Source organism: Bemisia tabaci, chromosome 2 (assembly GCF_918797505.1).
Source record: "Bemisia tabaci chromosome 2, PGI_BMITA_v3".
NCBI lineage: Eukaryota > Metazoa > Arthropoda > Insecta > Hemiptera > Aleyrodidae > Bemisia > Bemisia tabaci.
Genome location: NC_092794.1, coordinates 44,063,496 through 44,080,036, shown reverse-complemented (window position 1 = coordinate 44,080,036; position 16,541 = coordinate 44,063,496). Strand labels below are relative to the sequence as shown.

General features: G+C 41.9%; 1 protein-coding gene across 1 annotated transcript in view; it reads right to left on the bottom strand.

The window, feature by feature from the left end:
• Nucleotides 1-16,020, bottom strand: part of bnl (fibroblast growth factor branchless) — a 128,751-nt gene extending 112,731 nt beyond the window's left edge. The window contains exon 1 of the mRNA XM_072297366.1: nucleotides 14,628-16,020. Within this exon, the coding sequence (XP_072153467.1) occupies nucleotides 14,628-14,835 (208 nt within the window). The 5' untranslated portion in view covers nucleotides 14,836-16,020. The remainder of the gene's footprint in view (nucleotides 1-14,627) is intronic.
• Nucleotides 16,021-16,541: the final 521 nt, after the last annotated feature.

Here is a 16,541-nt window from a genome sequence, read left to right as displayed (position 1 = left end):
GGGCCGCCTGCATTTTGCCGCCCCCTTCTCATTCGTTTTGAAACTCGATAAAAACCATCAAATGAACGAGTCAGCGGGGGAGGGGTGCATAAGACGCGTTTACTCGTGTTGAACACATTTTTTGGGAAAGCCCTGTCAACACTACAAGCAAAAGTTCACGGAACTTTGCGCGAAAGTTAAGTTCCGTAAACCTATCTCTGTGTGGACAAAGTCTTCCCTTCATAAGAAATAAACGAAAAAATTATGAAAGTACAAACATAGATGTGGATCAATGATTTTAACTTCCGGCGCGCCGCGCCGCGCAGACCGCACCGTGTTGGACGCAATGTGTGAAGTATTCCGACAGTCTTGTAGGCACTATGCGTTTGACGCCGACCGCTGCTGAACGCACTGTGTTGGACGCAACGCGTGAAGTATTCACGCAGTCTTGTAGGCGCTATGCGTTTCACGCTAACCGCACTGAATTTTGCGCAATGCGTTAAGTATTCGTGCAGTCTTGTAGGCGCTAATATGTGTTACATGCCGAACGCCGCGCCGAGGGCTCCTCCTTTTCATCTCAAGTCCTCGTTATCATTTCTCTCTAAGTCGCGCCGTTCCAGGCCAAATTGCGTGTTTGGTCTCTCTCTTAACTCGACTTATTGAAGGTGCTGTCTCTTGTATCACTAAGAGACGACAAAATTAGAAATTACTATACTCTCAGGAAATGAGAGATTTTGTCGCCGTTTCTCGTTTGTAATTTTGTTTTTATAAATCCGATTTTTTTATACCTACACTTTAAAAAATTGCAAATTTTTGCCGCCCCTTAAATTTGCCGCCATGGGCCGCAGCCCATGTGGCTACCCCGTTAATCCGGCCCTGCCGCCTAGTGACGATATCTGGCGGCATTTCCCAATTGAACGCATGTATTTTAGCAGATTAATCATTTTGTCATATCTTACCTAGGGTCGATTACCTAGGGTACCATCTATTTCCGTAGAATTCACGTCTATTTTGCGACCTAAGAAAAATTTGTGGATGGGGCACTGTCCCCCTCTTTAGGGGGTCGTGTTTCGGTCAGGAACCCAAATGCGCATTATGCATCCGCCAATTATAGGAACACTGCCGCACTAAGAAAGAACGTCGTATCAGCCTACAGACGGTGCCAAATTTCCTTTGATAATATACGAATTTTCCGGGATGTGATTATCTTTTCTCAAATTTTTCAGAGAATTTTAATCGTAATCAGATCTAAATTATCAAAGGTTCTCAAGAGGGAATATTCATGATTTTCCCTAAAAAATGAAAATTTTATTGGGGAATATTAGACAACTTTCAAATGTTCATACGGCTTTTTTTCTTCGTAAGGCAGTGCAGGGAGCGTGCGGTTATTAAGGGAAATTAAAGGAGCCTTAGAAAAAAAGAAATTATTGATGAATGATGGTGCACCAATAAGTCACCATTCATATGCGAGGAGGAGGTCCAAAACCATCAGAAAATCATAATTCTCAACAAAGTAACCGGTATGTGGTGCATTACGGTAATTTCAATGTTAGAGCAAGTGAAGATTTGCAGGTCATCCTAGTTCTACCGCATGCACTAATTTATACCTGAGTCGGAAGAAACGTTGTTCTTCGACATGCAAAAGATCGATCGAGCAAGGAGCGCTCTTTCTCTTGCGGCGAATAAATGGGTGATTTGTCTCTAATGGCCAATTATGCGGAAAAAATTATAATAATAAAATATGATAAACATGTCGGGTCGTAAAACCAATAGCTGAGGGCATATTAGGGTGAAGAGGAAGTTATAAATGCTCTCGAAAATGCCGAAGGGTTAGCCTAATGGATTTTGAGAGCTCTTACAAGCGATTCAATTAAGCATGCTTGATCCTGCCAACGATGGAGGGCTCGGGAAATCTATAGGATATTTACGTCCGATGTCGCCAGATTGCTACGGCACTCCGTGATTCTTCCCGTGCTTTCATTTAAATTGAACGACATGAATGACAACGGTGGAGATGAGGGGGATGGGGTTGTATGAAATACGCTGGAAAACAAGTGCGAATTAGTAAGTCGGATCGATTTCAGTCTATATTGAAATTATGATTGATTTTTTGGCCTCTATTTTCATATATATATGTACTTACCGTGAAATATTGCATTTTGCTTTGGCTGAAACACCTGACATGTGCAATATTGTGCATTTCTTTATGCAACTGTTTCGCGAGGATTGTATCAAAAAGTTAACCAATTGAGTTCATTAGATCCACGTGATGCACAGATTCATTTTGCCGCTAAATCAGAAACTGAAACTCTCTTTAATAAGCAATGAGAACCTATCCTTCGCCTCTAGTTGGTGATCTTTTTATAAGTAAGATCTCGATCCAAGAATGTACTCAAGTTTATATCTTTAAATGATACTATAGGCAAAGAGTTTACGAGGGAAAGTTATTTCTATGCTTTAACCCCAGGCCATGTTTCTCCCCGCGGCCTTCTTTCTCGTGAGGAGATGCAGTGATTGGACTGCGCTAAGCAGAAAGAAACCAAGCCATCTAAATTCAATTTGGCAATTTGATGTTTTACATGGAAACGGTTGTGCGAATTTTTCGTGCAAATTTCAGTAAATTTTCTGCGTCCTTAAAATGTTCAAATGGATCCGTGCTGATGCATTCTCTTGTAAAAAATTAAATTGCCCAGGTTAATTTGGCAAAAATTTAAATTTAAATTCAATAGAAAATTTGCAGGTGTCTGAAATTTAATACATTTCGTGTTTAAGTGAAAACTACTGTGTGGACTAAACACGAGGATACCCTTCGTTCATGAAATGGACCATTATTGGAGAAGAAGAAGAATAAAGTTTCTTCCGACTCAGGTATAAATTAGTGCATGCGGTAGAACTAGGATGACCTGCAAATCTTCACTTGCTCTAACATTGAAATTACCGTAATGTACCACATACCGGTTACTTTGTTGAGAATTATGATTTTCTGATGGTTTTGGACCTCCTCCTCGCATATGAATGGTGACTTATTGGTGCACCATCATTCATCAATAATTTCTTTTTTTCTAAGGCTCCTTTAATTTCCCTTAATAACCGCACGCTCCCTGCACTGCCTTACGAAGAAAAAAAGCCGTATGAACATTTGAAAGTTGTCTAATATTCCCCAATAAAATTTTCATTTTTTAGGGAAAATCATGAATATTCCCTCTTGAGAACCTTTGATAATTTAGATCTGATTACGATTAAAATTCTCTGAAAAATTTGAGAAAAGATATTCACATCCCGGAAAATTCGTATATTATCAAAGGAAATTTGGCACCGTCTGTAGGCTGATACGACGTTCTTTCTTAGTGCGGCAGTGTTCCTATAATTGGCGGATGCATAATGCGCATTTGGGTTCCTGACCGAAACACGACCCCCTAAAGAGGGGGACAGTGCCCCATCCACAAATTTTTCTTAGGTCGCAAAATAGACGTGAATTCTACGGAAATAGATGGTACCCTAGGTAATCGACCCCGAAGAATCCGAATTTTACTGTCCCAAAGCTCCCCTCGTCACCCTGGTAGATTATTAACAGGAGGGGGCTTAATTTCAAAAGTTGGGGCTCCCTCCCGAATCGCGAATTGATTGCATCCAAATTAAAGAGTACGCCCAATTGGTTCCCCGGAGTTCAAATTGACCCATTCAACGCCCAAAAGTACCCCCCCCCCCCCCCAATAGTTGGCGGTGACCCATTCAAAAATTGCTCCTTCCTGACTCTTTGCGATCTAAAACAACCGAGAAAAAAGCCTGATAAGGATGGTTTGAAACACCCTGCAGGACACCCACTGAATTTTCTTTATTTCTTTAAACTGAGATCAATTTTTGTGATTATGGCACAAACCACATAGCTATTGAAAAAATAACGAAAAAACCCGATTCCAAAGCTTAAAAAGTCTGCTATAAATGTGAGTGAAATCAATTAGGAGGATCTCGTTGTGAGAAGGGAACGAGAACGCACAACACACCTCGTAGTGCGCTCGTTAAAATAAATGCATGGGAGAAGTGAGAAAATAAACAGATCCTGCACGCTCGCGCGGTCTCTACCGGAGGAAGCCGCGGATAATGGGACGCACTTGACTCCTATTATTCCTTTATTATGACGTCATTAACCTCATCGACCACCGAATTAACCAGTGTTTTCTCCTCTCCTCCTTTACTGATGAATCTTCTTGTTTCTATATGTATGCTGGCAGTGCCCTGACTCTTTCAAAAGGGATTTCACGATGTCCTGATAGTTACTTTAAGTTAGGATAGGGAGAGAACGGCCACTGGAGGATCCACCTCTGATTGGCTGAGCCATGTTGGATTTCTTAAAGCTCTTACTCTTACGTGGGCAGAACTAGGAACTTTTTATGGAAAGGGGGGGGGGACAGAAAGGAAGACAAAGGGAGTTTGGGGCCTTAGGGGACACCCCGTCGGGGGAGATTTCTTTGGGCCCCCCGACTCTAAATAGAGTTCAGGGGATTTTTCTGGCCTCGAAGGGGGGGTCTAGAGGGCCTCTTCTAGAAAGTCAAACAAATTAAGTCGTTTCAGAAACACTTCAGAGCTTTTCTTACAAACTAATAGATCGAATTAAACCCTGGGAGGTGAAAAATATATTACATATTTATTTAGCAGAAACTGTTACATTCTTGAGAGACACAAAGTAATATCACTGTTCGGTTCCATACTAGTTCTTAACTTACTAGGATCCTAGCACGGGATTACCTACAACGATCATTTGGCGCCACAAAAAATCAAAATATACAAAAAAACTATCGCATGCATGAGGGTACACTCAAAAAAAGGTATGACTCTGAGACCCATAAAAAATGGCTCGGAGATCCATAATTTCTAACCAAAGTGACTCATCATCTACAGTATGCCTTTCTGCCATACTTTATTGGTCGTGAACCTATAAGCATGGCCCCACGAACAATAATTTATGGCTCCATGATCCATAACTCGGCCGGTAAGTCACTCTTCCCATACTTGTTTTTTGAGTGTAGACTGTAGACCTACCTAAAGTTTGTAAAAATCATCGATTATTTTCTTTCATATTTTGTAAAAAAAATTCAGGATTAGACTCTTGCTCTCAAAATTCGTCCCCTTTCCAAAATGATTGATCCATGCACCTGGTCTACTCATTTTACGGAGTCACAGTAACGGTTGTACCACTTCGTGAAGATGTGACAATTAGCATACCACTTGGGGGGGGGGGGGGGTGAAAGTTATGAGCTGCAAAGCGAAGTTGCGCCTGACCTCATTCAATGACAGATGACGAGTTGCTGGAGCAAGCGCTGTCTTGGTCGGAGCAGGAAGAAAAATGGAAAAAAAAATTTAGTCAATCAAAGATCAGATCCTATCTGTAACGATCTGCAGTCAGGTTTTCTTGTTGGCAGCCTCAGTTCGACACATGCGACGCGACATGAAAGCAGCTTGAAAAATTAATATTCATTTCCTTCGAGGTGCAGTCACTTCGTGCATTAATGCGAGCTCAATTGAGGTCCCTTAAATACATTCCAGGAGGCGTTAAATTCTATTTAGTGCATATTCAAAAATCGCCCGACATCGATTTGTTTCCCTCGATGCGATGAAGCAGGACTTCCTCCGTTATATTTTCAAGTAGGTATGTACAGCGATATTCAAAGCTGTCATCATCTGAACACTTTTGGATTAAACTTATATGTTACTCTCTTTGTAACATCATAAGATCCTTTAAAAAAAAAAAAAACATCGCTGCTCTCTTAGACAAGATACATCTTTGAAAATGAGAATGAGAGGCGTGGAAGACAAGTGGGATAAGCGCAGTTTTTGAAAAATTGATGTATCAATGTTTAATTAAACATAGTCTTACTAATATTCTGTGAAAAATTCATAATTGAAATCCGATTTTTAAACATCAAAAAGTGAATTTGAACTATCTTTTCGCCATAAGGCTGCTTTAGCAAAAACTGCACTTATCGTGTCCTCCAGACCTCTCAAATGTCCTCATTTTTTTAAATATAAACTCACACTAAGAAATGATGAGCACGCACATGCTAAACTTGCAGAAGAGAATGGCAATGACTGAGAAGAGGAGAGGTTGTAAATTATTAAAGTAAATTATTCCCACTCGATAATGTCAGGGAATGTTATTGGTTGCACTCGTGAATTCATGTGTTTCTCTGGGAAAAAGCTCTGGCATGTTATATTATTCCTTTATCTATTTTATCATGGAACAATTTTATACAAAGAACCAGGATTCTGCCGTGCTATAGGACAAACGTCATATGAACATTCGAGAGTTGCCAAATTTCCCCTGATAAAACATGTGTTTTTGACGAAATTCATCCATATTTTTCCTTGAAATATTTCGGATATTTTAGATTGAGCTGCGGACAAAATAGTAAGAAAAATGTGAAGGAAAATATGTACAACTTCCTCCATAAATTTGTGTTTTATCAAAGGAATTATGGCAACGCTTAAAGATTCATACGACGTTTTTCCTTAGCACGGCAGTATTTGCATTACATCGGCTTTCCTATCTCAAAGAGAATACGAGCAAGAAGAAAATCGCCGGTTTTCCACGCGGCGCCAGGGGTCAATTGGCTGAATGGGAGGAGTATTTCCCTATAATGACTCTATCCAGCGGAGGTATCTAGCTATTTGATCTACTAGTTCCGGAGGCTTCATTGCAACGCTAGTGCCTCTACTGCTCTTCTTCCACTCCTCCTTTTGTCATAATACAAACTATCAAGCAGGCAAAGTAAGTGAAGATATGTATCTGGAAGTGTCGTGCGTTTGTAGCGCAGGTGATTAGTGGTCTGAAGAGGTTTTTTTCCTTCTTTCTTCCCTTAACTGTACATTTTTAACCTCCACCCAAGATGCGCTGCAAGTTCACTTCTTCGTCCAGGAAGTTCGAATCTCTATGTACAGGCACATGGCTCCTTTTTGACCGCAGCACATTAGAACGCATTTCTGCCAAACGGAACTATGTGCATTATGACGTGAGCCCTGTTACGCATACATATTCCTATGGGTCGCAGGGCTCATGTGTTAATGCACATAGTTCCGTTTGACAGAAATAAGTCCGATTGTTGTGACCAAGGTACCTGCTTTTAGGATTTCACCACCATCGCGCTCAATGAAGAACACAGTCAAAACTCAAAAATTAGGTAGCATTTACCATATTCTGGTTTATAAACGGCAAAATTGGACCGCGTTAAACAGAAAGGAACCAAGCCACATCAGCTATGGCCAAATTTAACCGGGCAATTTAATTTTTTACGTGAAAGCGGTTATGCGGATTTTAGTGCATACAGTGAATTTTCTCCATGATACAAAGCATATATAGTCCTCAAAATTTTCAAAGGAATCCGCACAAACGTTCGCTCGTAAAAAATAAAATGCCATTGTTAAATTTGGCAACAGCTGATGTGGTTTGGTTCCTTTCTGTTTAACGCGGTCCAATTGGAGAGTACGGTAACTTTCATCAAAATTATCGTGAAAGTGATAAGATTTTTCCTTAGCGTGACAATAATTTTGGTGGAAGTTACCATACTGTCTGGCTGGGCAGTTTTTTAACCAGAGTACAGTAAATGCTACCAACTTTTTCCATCTTTTTTTCGGATGACTCGTGAGTCATCCAGATCCTATCGAGCACGAGCAACCGAAGCCGAGGAGCACGACACATGCGAACGTTCTCGAAGGTCGCGCACTTGAGCCGCGAAGAATGATTGACGTGCTCTCAGAAGCGTACGCATGGATCTTTTTGCATAAAATGACGTAACGCAATGGAGATACTGGGCGGCCGGCCGGGTCCGGCGAGGTCGGGTGCGAAACGCAACCGTAATAACGGGTTCGTGTGTCCCACGTTGCGCCCCAGACGCACGTCCTCACGTCCTCCTGCCACTGTGAATGGGCCATTCTCATTGGCGGAGGTAGAGGAACGCTCTGCCGCATTATGGAGAAGAGCCGTAAGTGCGGAGTCTGGGATGAGCCTCGAGAGACATGAAAGCATGTGTTAACCATGGTTCTTTACAGAATTTCCTTACGGCTTGCTTCCGTAACACGGCAGCGTTGGTGGCGGCACGTTGCTCGCGAGCCCCGCTGCCTGCTGTCCATTCTGCCGTGCTAAGGAAGAACGCCGTATGAGTCTTCATACGTTCTCCTCCGATAGAAACCGAATTTACTCGGAAAATTGAGAATATTATTTTCCACAATTTTCAGACAATTTTGTACGCAATTTAACCTAAAATATCTGAAACTTTTAAGGAAAAATATGCATGAATGTCGCCAGATATACATTTTTTATCAAGGGGAAAGCAACTCTTGAATGTTCATACGGCGTTCTTCCTTAGCATGGCAGCATTCCTGTACGTGCCATGAGCTTTGAGCTTCACCTTTACGGAAAGTGGACTCCCCTGTGAGGCGTGTGATACAATAGTTACAACTTCTAAGTAGCTAAAATTGCATACTCGTGAAGTTGAAGGAGCGAGGGAATGCGCGCGCGTGCTGAGGGTAATTCATTGATTTGAGTGCATGTAGGTAACGTTCGTGTCACGCATTTACGTTCGTGCTTCGTGTTCGTGCTTGCGTTCGACTGTCTCACAATGAAGAAATAATTAAAGGAAAATTGAAATATGTGGAAGGAAGGGAGACGGATAGTAAAATATTCATGAGTACGTTGAAAATAAAAGGGAAGATAAGAAATATGTCAGTCTTTTTGTAAGTAATTAAGGCTTGAGTAAGTAACGCATGCTATTTCCTTATGATATCACTGCTAACTCAATTATTAACTATAACAATAAAAATAATTCAGAGCTCAGTCGATTTTTTTTGATAATGGAGAATACGCAGGTGTCTGAAATTTGGCGAATTTCATGTTTAAGATGAAACTACTAAGACACTTGAGCAATAGGATACCCTTAGATTCAAAATTGAACAATTATTGGAGGAATTGTGACGGAGAACCTAATCTGCAAAATTCAGGTTTTGAAAAAAAAAAAAAATTATGGGCTACATAGACATAACGTCCGTTCTGGGCTCAGAGGCTGAAAGTACCGGGTGCTGGAGCCGTAGCTTCGATCGCTCCGGATGCTACGCCAGAAACGTTCGACCTGTGAGCCCGGAACGCGGACGGTATGTCTAGATAGCCTGTAGCCCGTAAGTACGGCTTCCACGGCTGGATTTTTTTTTTTCAGTGTGTTTAAATAAGAGATACCGCCAGATAACGTCACAAGGCGGCAAATTATCCCACTTTTAATCTATTTTTCTACAATTTCCCATCTCAGAAAAAAATTATGAAAAATATACTGAAAACTCATCTCACTGTGCAGTGTGCACTCTTGCATGAAACAATAAAAAAATGTCGAGCAAATTCTCTATTATAGTCATTTTTACTTTAGGGAAAGTTATTGTGAACCATCAAAAGTGGAACGGACAAGCTTTTTGTTTCATAGTTAAGGATTTAAAGAAAAGTGCTCGCAATTTTCTTAATCTTGTTCCAGCAAGTGACCATCTCTATTGAGACAGCTTAGAGCATGTGCGTTTTAAAAACGATCAAGAGCCGGTGACGATCTGTGCTGGCTGCGAGATCTATTAAAATGACATAGGGCTCGTGTCTCGCCTTCGTCCGGCGCCGATGCAATAAAAATAATGAACAGGAAGGAGAAAGAGCGAAGAGAATGAGGGGAGGAGCGAGAGAGAAAGAGAGATCTGAAAATTGAAGGAAATCGATACCGCAAAGACGTTCCTTCCATTGGCATTAGCTTTTCTATTCGTAATAGATTTGTCATTGGGAAAAGACAGCAAGCGGAGCCGTGCTTAATGTTACTAAGCTCGCACTGAAAAAACATTCTCGGCGCTTTTACCAAGGTCCGTTGGTACCTTTACCATCTCACTTTTTTACCACTTATTGGTAATTTTACCAAGACAGACTGGTAAGCTTACCTAAAAACCGGTATTTTTACTGGTTTTTTTTAGGTAAGAATACCACTTTTATGGGTAATCAATCCCTGGTAACTTTGCCATTTTATCTCGGTAATTCTACCACAGTCGATAAGAAATATTGGTGTTTTTAGCAAGGTCCAGTAAAATTACCAAGAAAGTTCAATAATTTTACCGAGATTTCTCGGTAAAACTACCAATTCCATAAATGGTAATTTTACCAAGAAAAAACTGGGAGCAAATAGAACCTTGAATTCTTGGTAATTTTACCCTTTTCTTAGTAAATACACCGAGATTTTTTTTTCAGCGCGCACTTGGTCATATTATTCTTTTTTTTCCCCCAGGCCCCCACACCGTATTAGGAGCGTTCGGAACACGACTCCTTCTATATTTTATTAAATATTAATAATTAACACGAGTGCCGCCTGAAGAAAACTCACGGGCCGTTTAGATCATAGTTTAGATGTTATGAACACAAGATATTAAGTCATAATAACTCAGCTGTGACGACTGTTGCGAGTCGCAGTCTCTTTCGGAATGAAGAAAATATCAAGATAAGTAACCAGAATGAAAACGCCACCGATTTCGCCTCGTCTGAAATGTTTCCCTCTCCCCGAAGACTGCCTAGTCTGAATCGGAAAAGAGACTCCACCGCACAGAACCGAATTCCTCACATTCCGCTGCCATAAGTCATAAATATCAACAAAGGCCGATGCCCATTAATAATTATCACTGCGGTCATTATTTGTCTAATTATGAGAATAGATGAACATGTTTGGTGCAAGCTTTGTCCCTCCTTGCCCGTCTCTCGGTTGAGTTTGATGGTCTCTTCGATTTGATGGATGCGGCTGTTGAACTAAGTGGTCGAAATTTTCCGAATTTTCGACGACTTAATTTTAGTAGGATCCCGGCGGACACCTGAGAGCGGTGTGGTTAAAAGAAAACGGAAAGGATTCTGACGCATTGAAATAAACGTATTCAAAAGGAAGAATCCACGTCCTTCTAGAACGCGAAAGTGCTTATGAGCTACGGTCACTAATTTGCCTTCTGATCGAGTTATTGCATTAGACCGGCGCGATGGGAGGGTGAGGCTGCAAGGTCATTGACCGACCGAAACATGTATGAATTTCACGCGCCCAGCCAAATCAAATACATTCCTTCCTACTTGAATCCATGAACCAATGTACGATTCTGCACGTAGCACATTGCAGCGAAGAGAGAGGGAGAGAGGAAGGCGGAAAGAGGGAGAGAGATAGGGAGGAGCAGGGGGAGGCGGAAAGAGGCCCATGTTACTTACGAGTATATTCGGGGTGTCCCTGGATTAAATGATTAGACTGCGGGAAAATATTCAATGGGTAAAAATAAAACCCCCTCCTCCTATCAATGTTTTTTCAAAAAAAGCCGCCAGTCGGCGCTGCCCCCCCCCCCCAAAAAAAAAATTATTGGAAAAATAGTTTTTTTTTTTAAATTTTGGCAGTGGTAATGGATTGAATTCAATCATGAGAAATCTCCAGCATTTTTGGCGCTTATAAATCCATCAATGGCCTCAGAGAATATTAAAGTCTCGAAGTTGAGCGGGGTTTCCAGGAGGCCCTGGATCCTCTAGGGTAAAAAAACTTCATCATTGATGAGCTTAGCCCAAAAATTATGAGTAAATATTAAAAGTTTTGGTTCATAACCGTTGCTAAATTCAGAAAAAATTATGCATTGCCCCAAAAAATTGGGGGACAACAGTACCTGCGACTGAAGGCAATTCCTAGAGCAAACATTAAAGAAGAAATAAGTCTTCTCTTGACCCATACAACACGCTCGTACAGTCCGATCCTTTAACCCTCAGACACTCTGTTTACACGGACAACAGTAAAATTCATCAAGGTAACATCAAACACTCTCATTATGTAATGATGTGTGGGTATGATGATAGCAATATTGCGTCAATTGTATTTCGGGAACAGTTTTAAGGATTATCAAAATGAAAATTTTAACAATATTCTAGTTGACGGTCTCCGTTCAAGTTATCCCTATATTCTCGGGTACGCATTCAAATTCACACTCACACACTCTAAAACAATAACTCTTCAAAATCAATTCGAAACGGAACGCGAAACCTTTCCATCGCTCATAGCATGCTTCAAAGAATACGAGCCCTTTATGAGAGCTCAAGAATAGCATTAATGCCTTCATTGAGAGCAACGGCGAGGCGAGAATAATCGATTATCGATTCCCCCATTTAAAGCTATGGTGAAGAATCGATTATTAAGGTGTTCGTAGCGAACGCCCAGTTTATCGATCCTTTCCCATAGGTTTAAATGACAGAGCAATCGATACATCGCATAGCACGCCACGGATTGAGAGCGGTAAGTTCATGGATATCAGGACTAAATAAATAATTTTACGACGCTCTACATGAAAGGGAGACAGATCCACCCTCTAGAAGACGCGCTTTGTGACATTACAAGAGTCGGTAACATTCCGGGTTTACGACTTTTTAATTGGCTGATCTACATTGGCTGCAGGAAATATCGTCAGGAGAGTGTTTTTCGAAACTTAACGGGGAGACTTGGAGCTTGAACAAAAATACTCTGTCTTCAGCACATAAATTAGAGGGGGTAGGTATACGCGGTTGGCAAAATCAGGTGGACCGACCCTTGGAACTACCTCATTAAATGCTCGACTCGAGGTTAGAGTTTTTGATGGTTTCACCATGGAACAATCGTTAAGAGGATTAAAAGTAAAATTTGAATCGTGCAACGGCGAAGTCGTTAATCGTTTTGATTCGTTGGATTTCCGGTTTCCCTCTCATGACCAATAAAACCAGTCCACCCCCTTTGAAATATATTTCGTGAGGATCTCTAGCCTCCCTTATATCCTTGCTTATTTTTAACAACCAGAGTCATATTGTATGAGGAAACTCTGAGCCTTTCCTATAGGTAGAAAGTGGGATTTTATACATGCACTTTGCAAAATTTCAGGAAGCACACCGCAGTGCTGAGGGAAAGCCCTGTATGAATCTTTGAACTTGCCAAATTTCCCTTAATAAAATATGGATTTTCAGGGAATCTTACAAATATTTGGACGTATTTCTGCCAAACGGAACTATGTGCATTAAGACATGAGCCCTGAGACCCATGAGAATATATGCATAACAGGGCTCACGTCATAATGCACAGAAATGTCAGTTTTGTTTGCCAGAAATACGTCCATTTTTCCCTCCAATTTTTCAGAGAATTTCAGACACAATTTTGCCTGAAATATCTGAAAGTTTTGAAGAATAAACATTACTTTTTTCGCGGTGAAATGGAAATGGAATGAAACGTTCTTCCTTAGCGCGGGATTCCTCCCGGGAGTTGGTAGGAGGCTTTCGAAGGGTGGATTTAAGTGGTAAATATAATGATCTCAAATGAGCCATGATTCCTTGACGAGGGTCAATTTTTTGCTGTTCTAGCCGATAACGAGGGAAAATAAATTCAGGAAAATTACGCCAGCTGAATAGCCTGTAAATTAGACTTTTCGGTTATTTTAGTGGATAACAGTCAAACTTTATCCGGAATAAATCTTATTATTTACCTCTAATAATTCTACGTATATAAACCGACGACACTTAAACGGATGACTGTTGGGCCGCGGAGCCTAGTAAAGAAATTGCTCGATTTTCTTTTTCGTGGTTTTTCACATCAGGTATGCCCTCCCCACTTTATGACGACGTCGAATTTCATTTGTGGACCACGATCTACGCTGGCAAGGTGGCCCGCGGTCAAAAGAGGTTGGAACTCCATGCTGTGTACTTTAGCGGAAGGCTTATAACCATATGAAATTTTTCAGAAAATTCTTGACACCATGATCGTTTCATCTACATCCGGTGATATGCAAATTTTGACCGTGGATCAATTAGAAATAATGCTGAATTAAAATGGCAAATCGCAAAGCAAAATGGACCTCCAACCAATTAAAAAAAAAAAAAATAGAGAGAGAGAGAAAAAAAAGCGGAATTTTCCCCGACGAGGTAATTCATCCTCAACCCCTGACTGAAAAATTATAAGAATTTAATCGGATTAAGCAAGATCAAAAAAGAAAACAAAAATTATCTTAACACGAAATTTAGCCTGGAAGTGTAGCTTCACGCATCCACAGCCATTGGTCATAGGTGGAACTGGGGAGAGGGGCCCTCTCTTCCCCAAAATTTGCTTGGCCTCCTCCGGAAAATAAAGGAAATCTCCTGTTGCAATGTATAAAGTGAAATTGTATTTCAGACAATTTTTCGGGGAATAGATACCGCGCAAAATTGCGCCCGAGACTGATATTTCAAAATTGTCCCAGCGAGACACAATAAAGCTCCGAGACGAGGTTCCCTCGGCTCCCTTTTGAAGTTAGAGGAGTTCCCCCCATTTCCCTGTGGCAGAGTGTCTTTCTGCACTATTCAGATCGTTCCTGGTGAGGTGCCGCTACTACCCCCCCAACCTCCAACCCCCAACCCCCAACCTGCACAACTGTTCCAATTCCTCCAACTCCCCCAACTCCCCACACAGCCACCCACAGCCCCCCCCCCCCCAATGTCTTAGATCCACGTTATAAAGTGATGATTTCAATTTCCATGGGTCAAATAGGAGGAAACTTGAAGTAACTCACGAACAAACCCCTTGCATATAATCGCTCCGAGTATTTTGAAAATAAAAACAAGTAAGATTTTATTATTGACTCACTGTATTGAGTTTCCTCGGTCGTGCCGTTCACGGTGGCGTCGGGCAGGATCTGGAGAAATTTGTTCTTGACGTAGAGTCTAATCTTGCGTGCTGTTCCGGTGAGGTGCGACAAACCCCCGAAACTACTAATCGGCGCAGAGAGCACTAGCCAATCGGTGGCGAGGAGAGTGAGAAGAAGAAGCACAACCACCAACCTCCCCTTTACCATGACTCTATCCGCCCCCCGCCCCACATCATGCTATCCCTTCAGGCAACTTTTCCGCACCCCGCAAAACACATCCATCGCCGCATCGGACCCAAAAACTTGAACTTTCAAAAATTGCACCCGTGTTTCTTATCCTCTCCCGCGCGCATTCACATTTCCGCACACTCGATAAATCGATAGATCGAATCTCGAACTGCTCGAGTAAGATCGGCACTGTATCGGATTCCGCACCAGGAGATTTCACATTTCACGAATCGCCGCCCGGCGGCCGCGTGGAAAGTTCGACTAACTTCCAGAGGCAGAGGACGTGTTCCGATATTTCGAAAAAACCACCACAAGGCCGGCGAGACTGTCGGGCCATTTTTAAAATATCGATCCTTGGATTTTTCACAAGCTCGTTCTCACCAAACTGTCCACTGATACCACTGTCAGGGTTGGTAAACTTTTCAGAAGAAAAACCATCATGAAATATCGAATTTCAAAGGTCTGAAACCCGAAGCATAACCGCGCGTCGCGATATGCGAGAGCCTACGATGTTGGTCTCAGGTTTGCATTAACACGTGAAAAATAAATCAAAATAGAAAAAATATTCACGGGCCGAAAACCCGATAAAATTACCGGTGAAAAATCGAACCGAACAGATCCAATATAGATGTCCACATCCGGAAAAGCGAGATGTCAGTTTTTTCTGAACATTAAAATTTCATACACCGATACAAACGTTGAAAAACAGCAGCTCCCGAGTATTCCGTCTCGAACAAATCAACCGGAAAATTCGAATGTAGCCGAAGGAAAATCGGGTCACCGTGTGAACTCCGATTGCGAAAACTTGAATCCAGCGAAGAAAGTGCAGGTGAAAATTCGAAAAAAAATTTTGGGGGGTCCCGAGTCTTCCGTCTCGAACAAATTAACAGAAAAATTCGAATGTAGCCGAGGGAAAATCGGTCGACGTGTGAACTCCGATTGCGAAAACTTGAATCCAGCGAAGAAAGTGCAGGTGAAAATTCGAAAAAAATTGTGGGGGGTGAAATTTTTAATTTTGGGGTTATGGAATTGGGGATTCAGTCGAGAAGTTAGAACGTCGGCGGAGCGGAGTTGGGGACATGCGTGGATGTTTGGAGATAGATTCAACTACTAAGCCGGGCCGGTTGGGTCCGGCGCGGACGGGCTGCTGTAAGGAGCAGCGCGCCTGGTGCTCGCGCCCAGTTTGTCGGCTCCGAATTCGGCCGCTTGAGCGAGCTCCGATCGCTCTCGTCACACGTCGATCTCGTCTCATGTCGATCTTTAATCGAATTAATTTTTGAGCCGCCTCATCACGACACTCTCGCACACTCGTCACTCGAGCGAGCTCAGAGATGCGAAATGAAACTTTACATTATTGGACTAGGGTGGCAAAATTTCATGAAAAATTAAATAAATTTCCCGTTAAATATTTAATGAAATTTCACGAATTTACTACTTTGAAAAAATTACTCCGGCCGTGGAAGTCGTACTTTCGGGCTATATAGACATACCGTCCGCGTTCCGGGCTCAAAGGCCGAAAGTTCCGGGTGTAGCACCCGGAGTAATGGAAGCTACGACTCCAGCACCCGGTAGTTTCGGCCTCTGGGCCCTGAACGGACGGCATGTCCATATAGCCCGTAGCTTTTTTTCTCAGTGTAAAGATATTGAAAAATATTGGTTCCTTTTCATGTCTCGCAAAGTGAAGT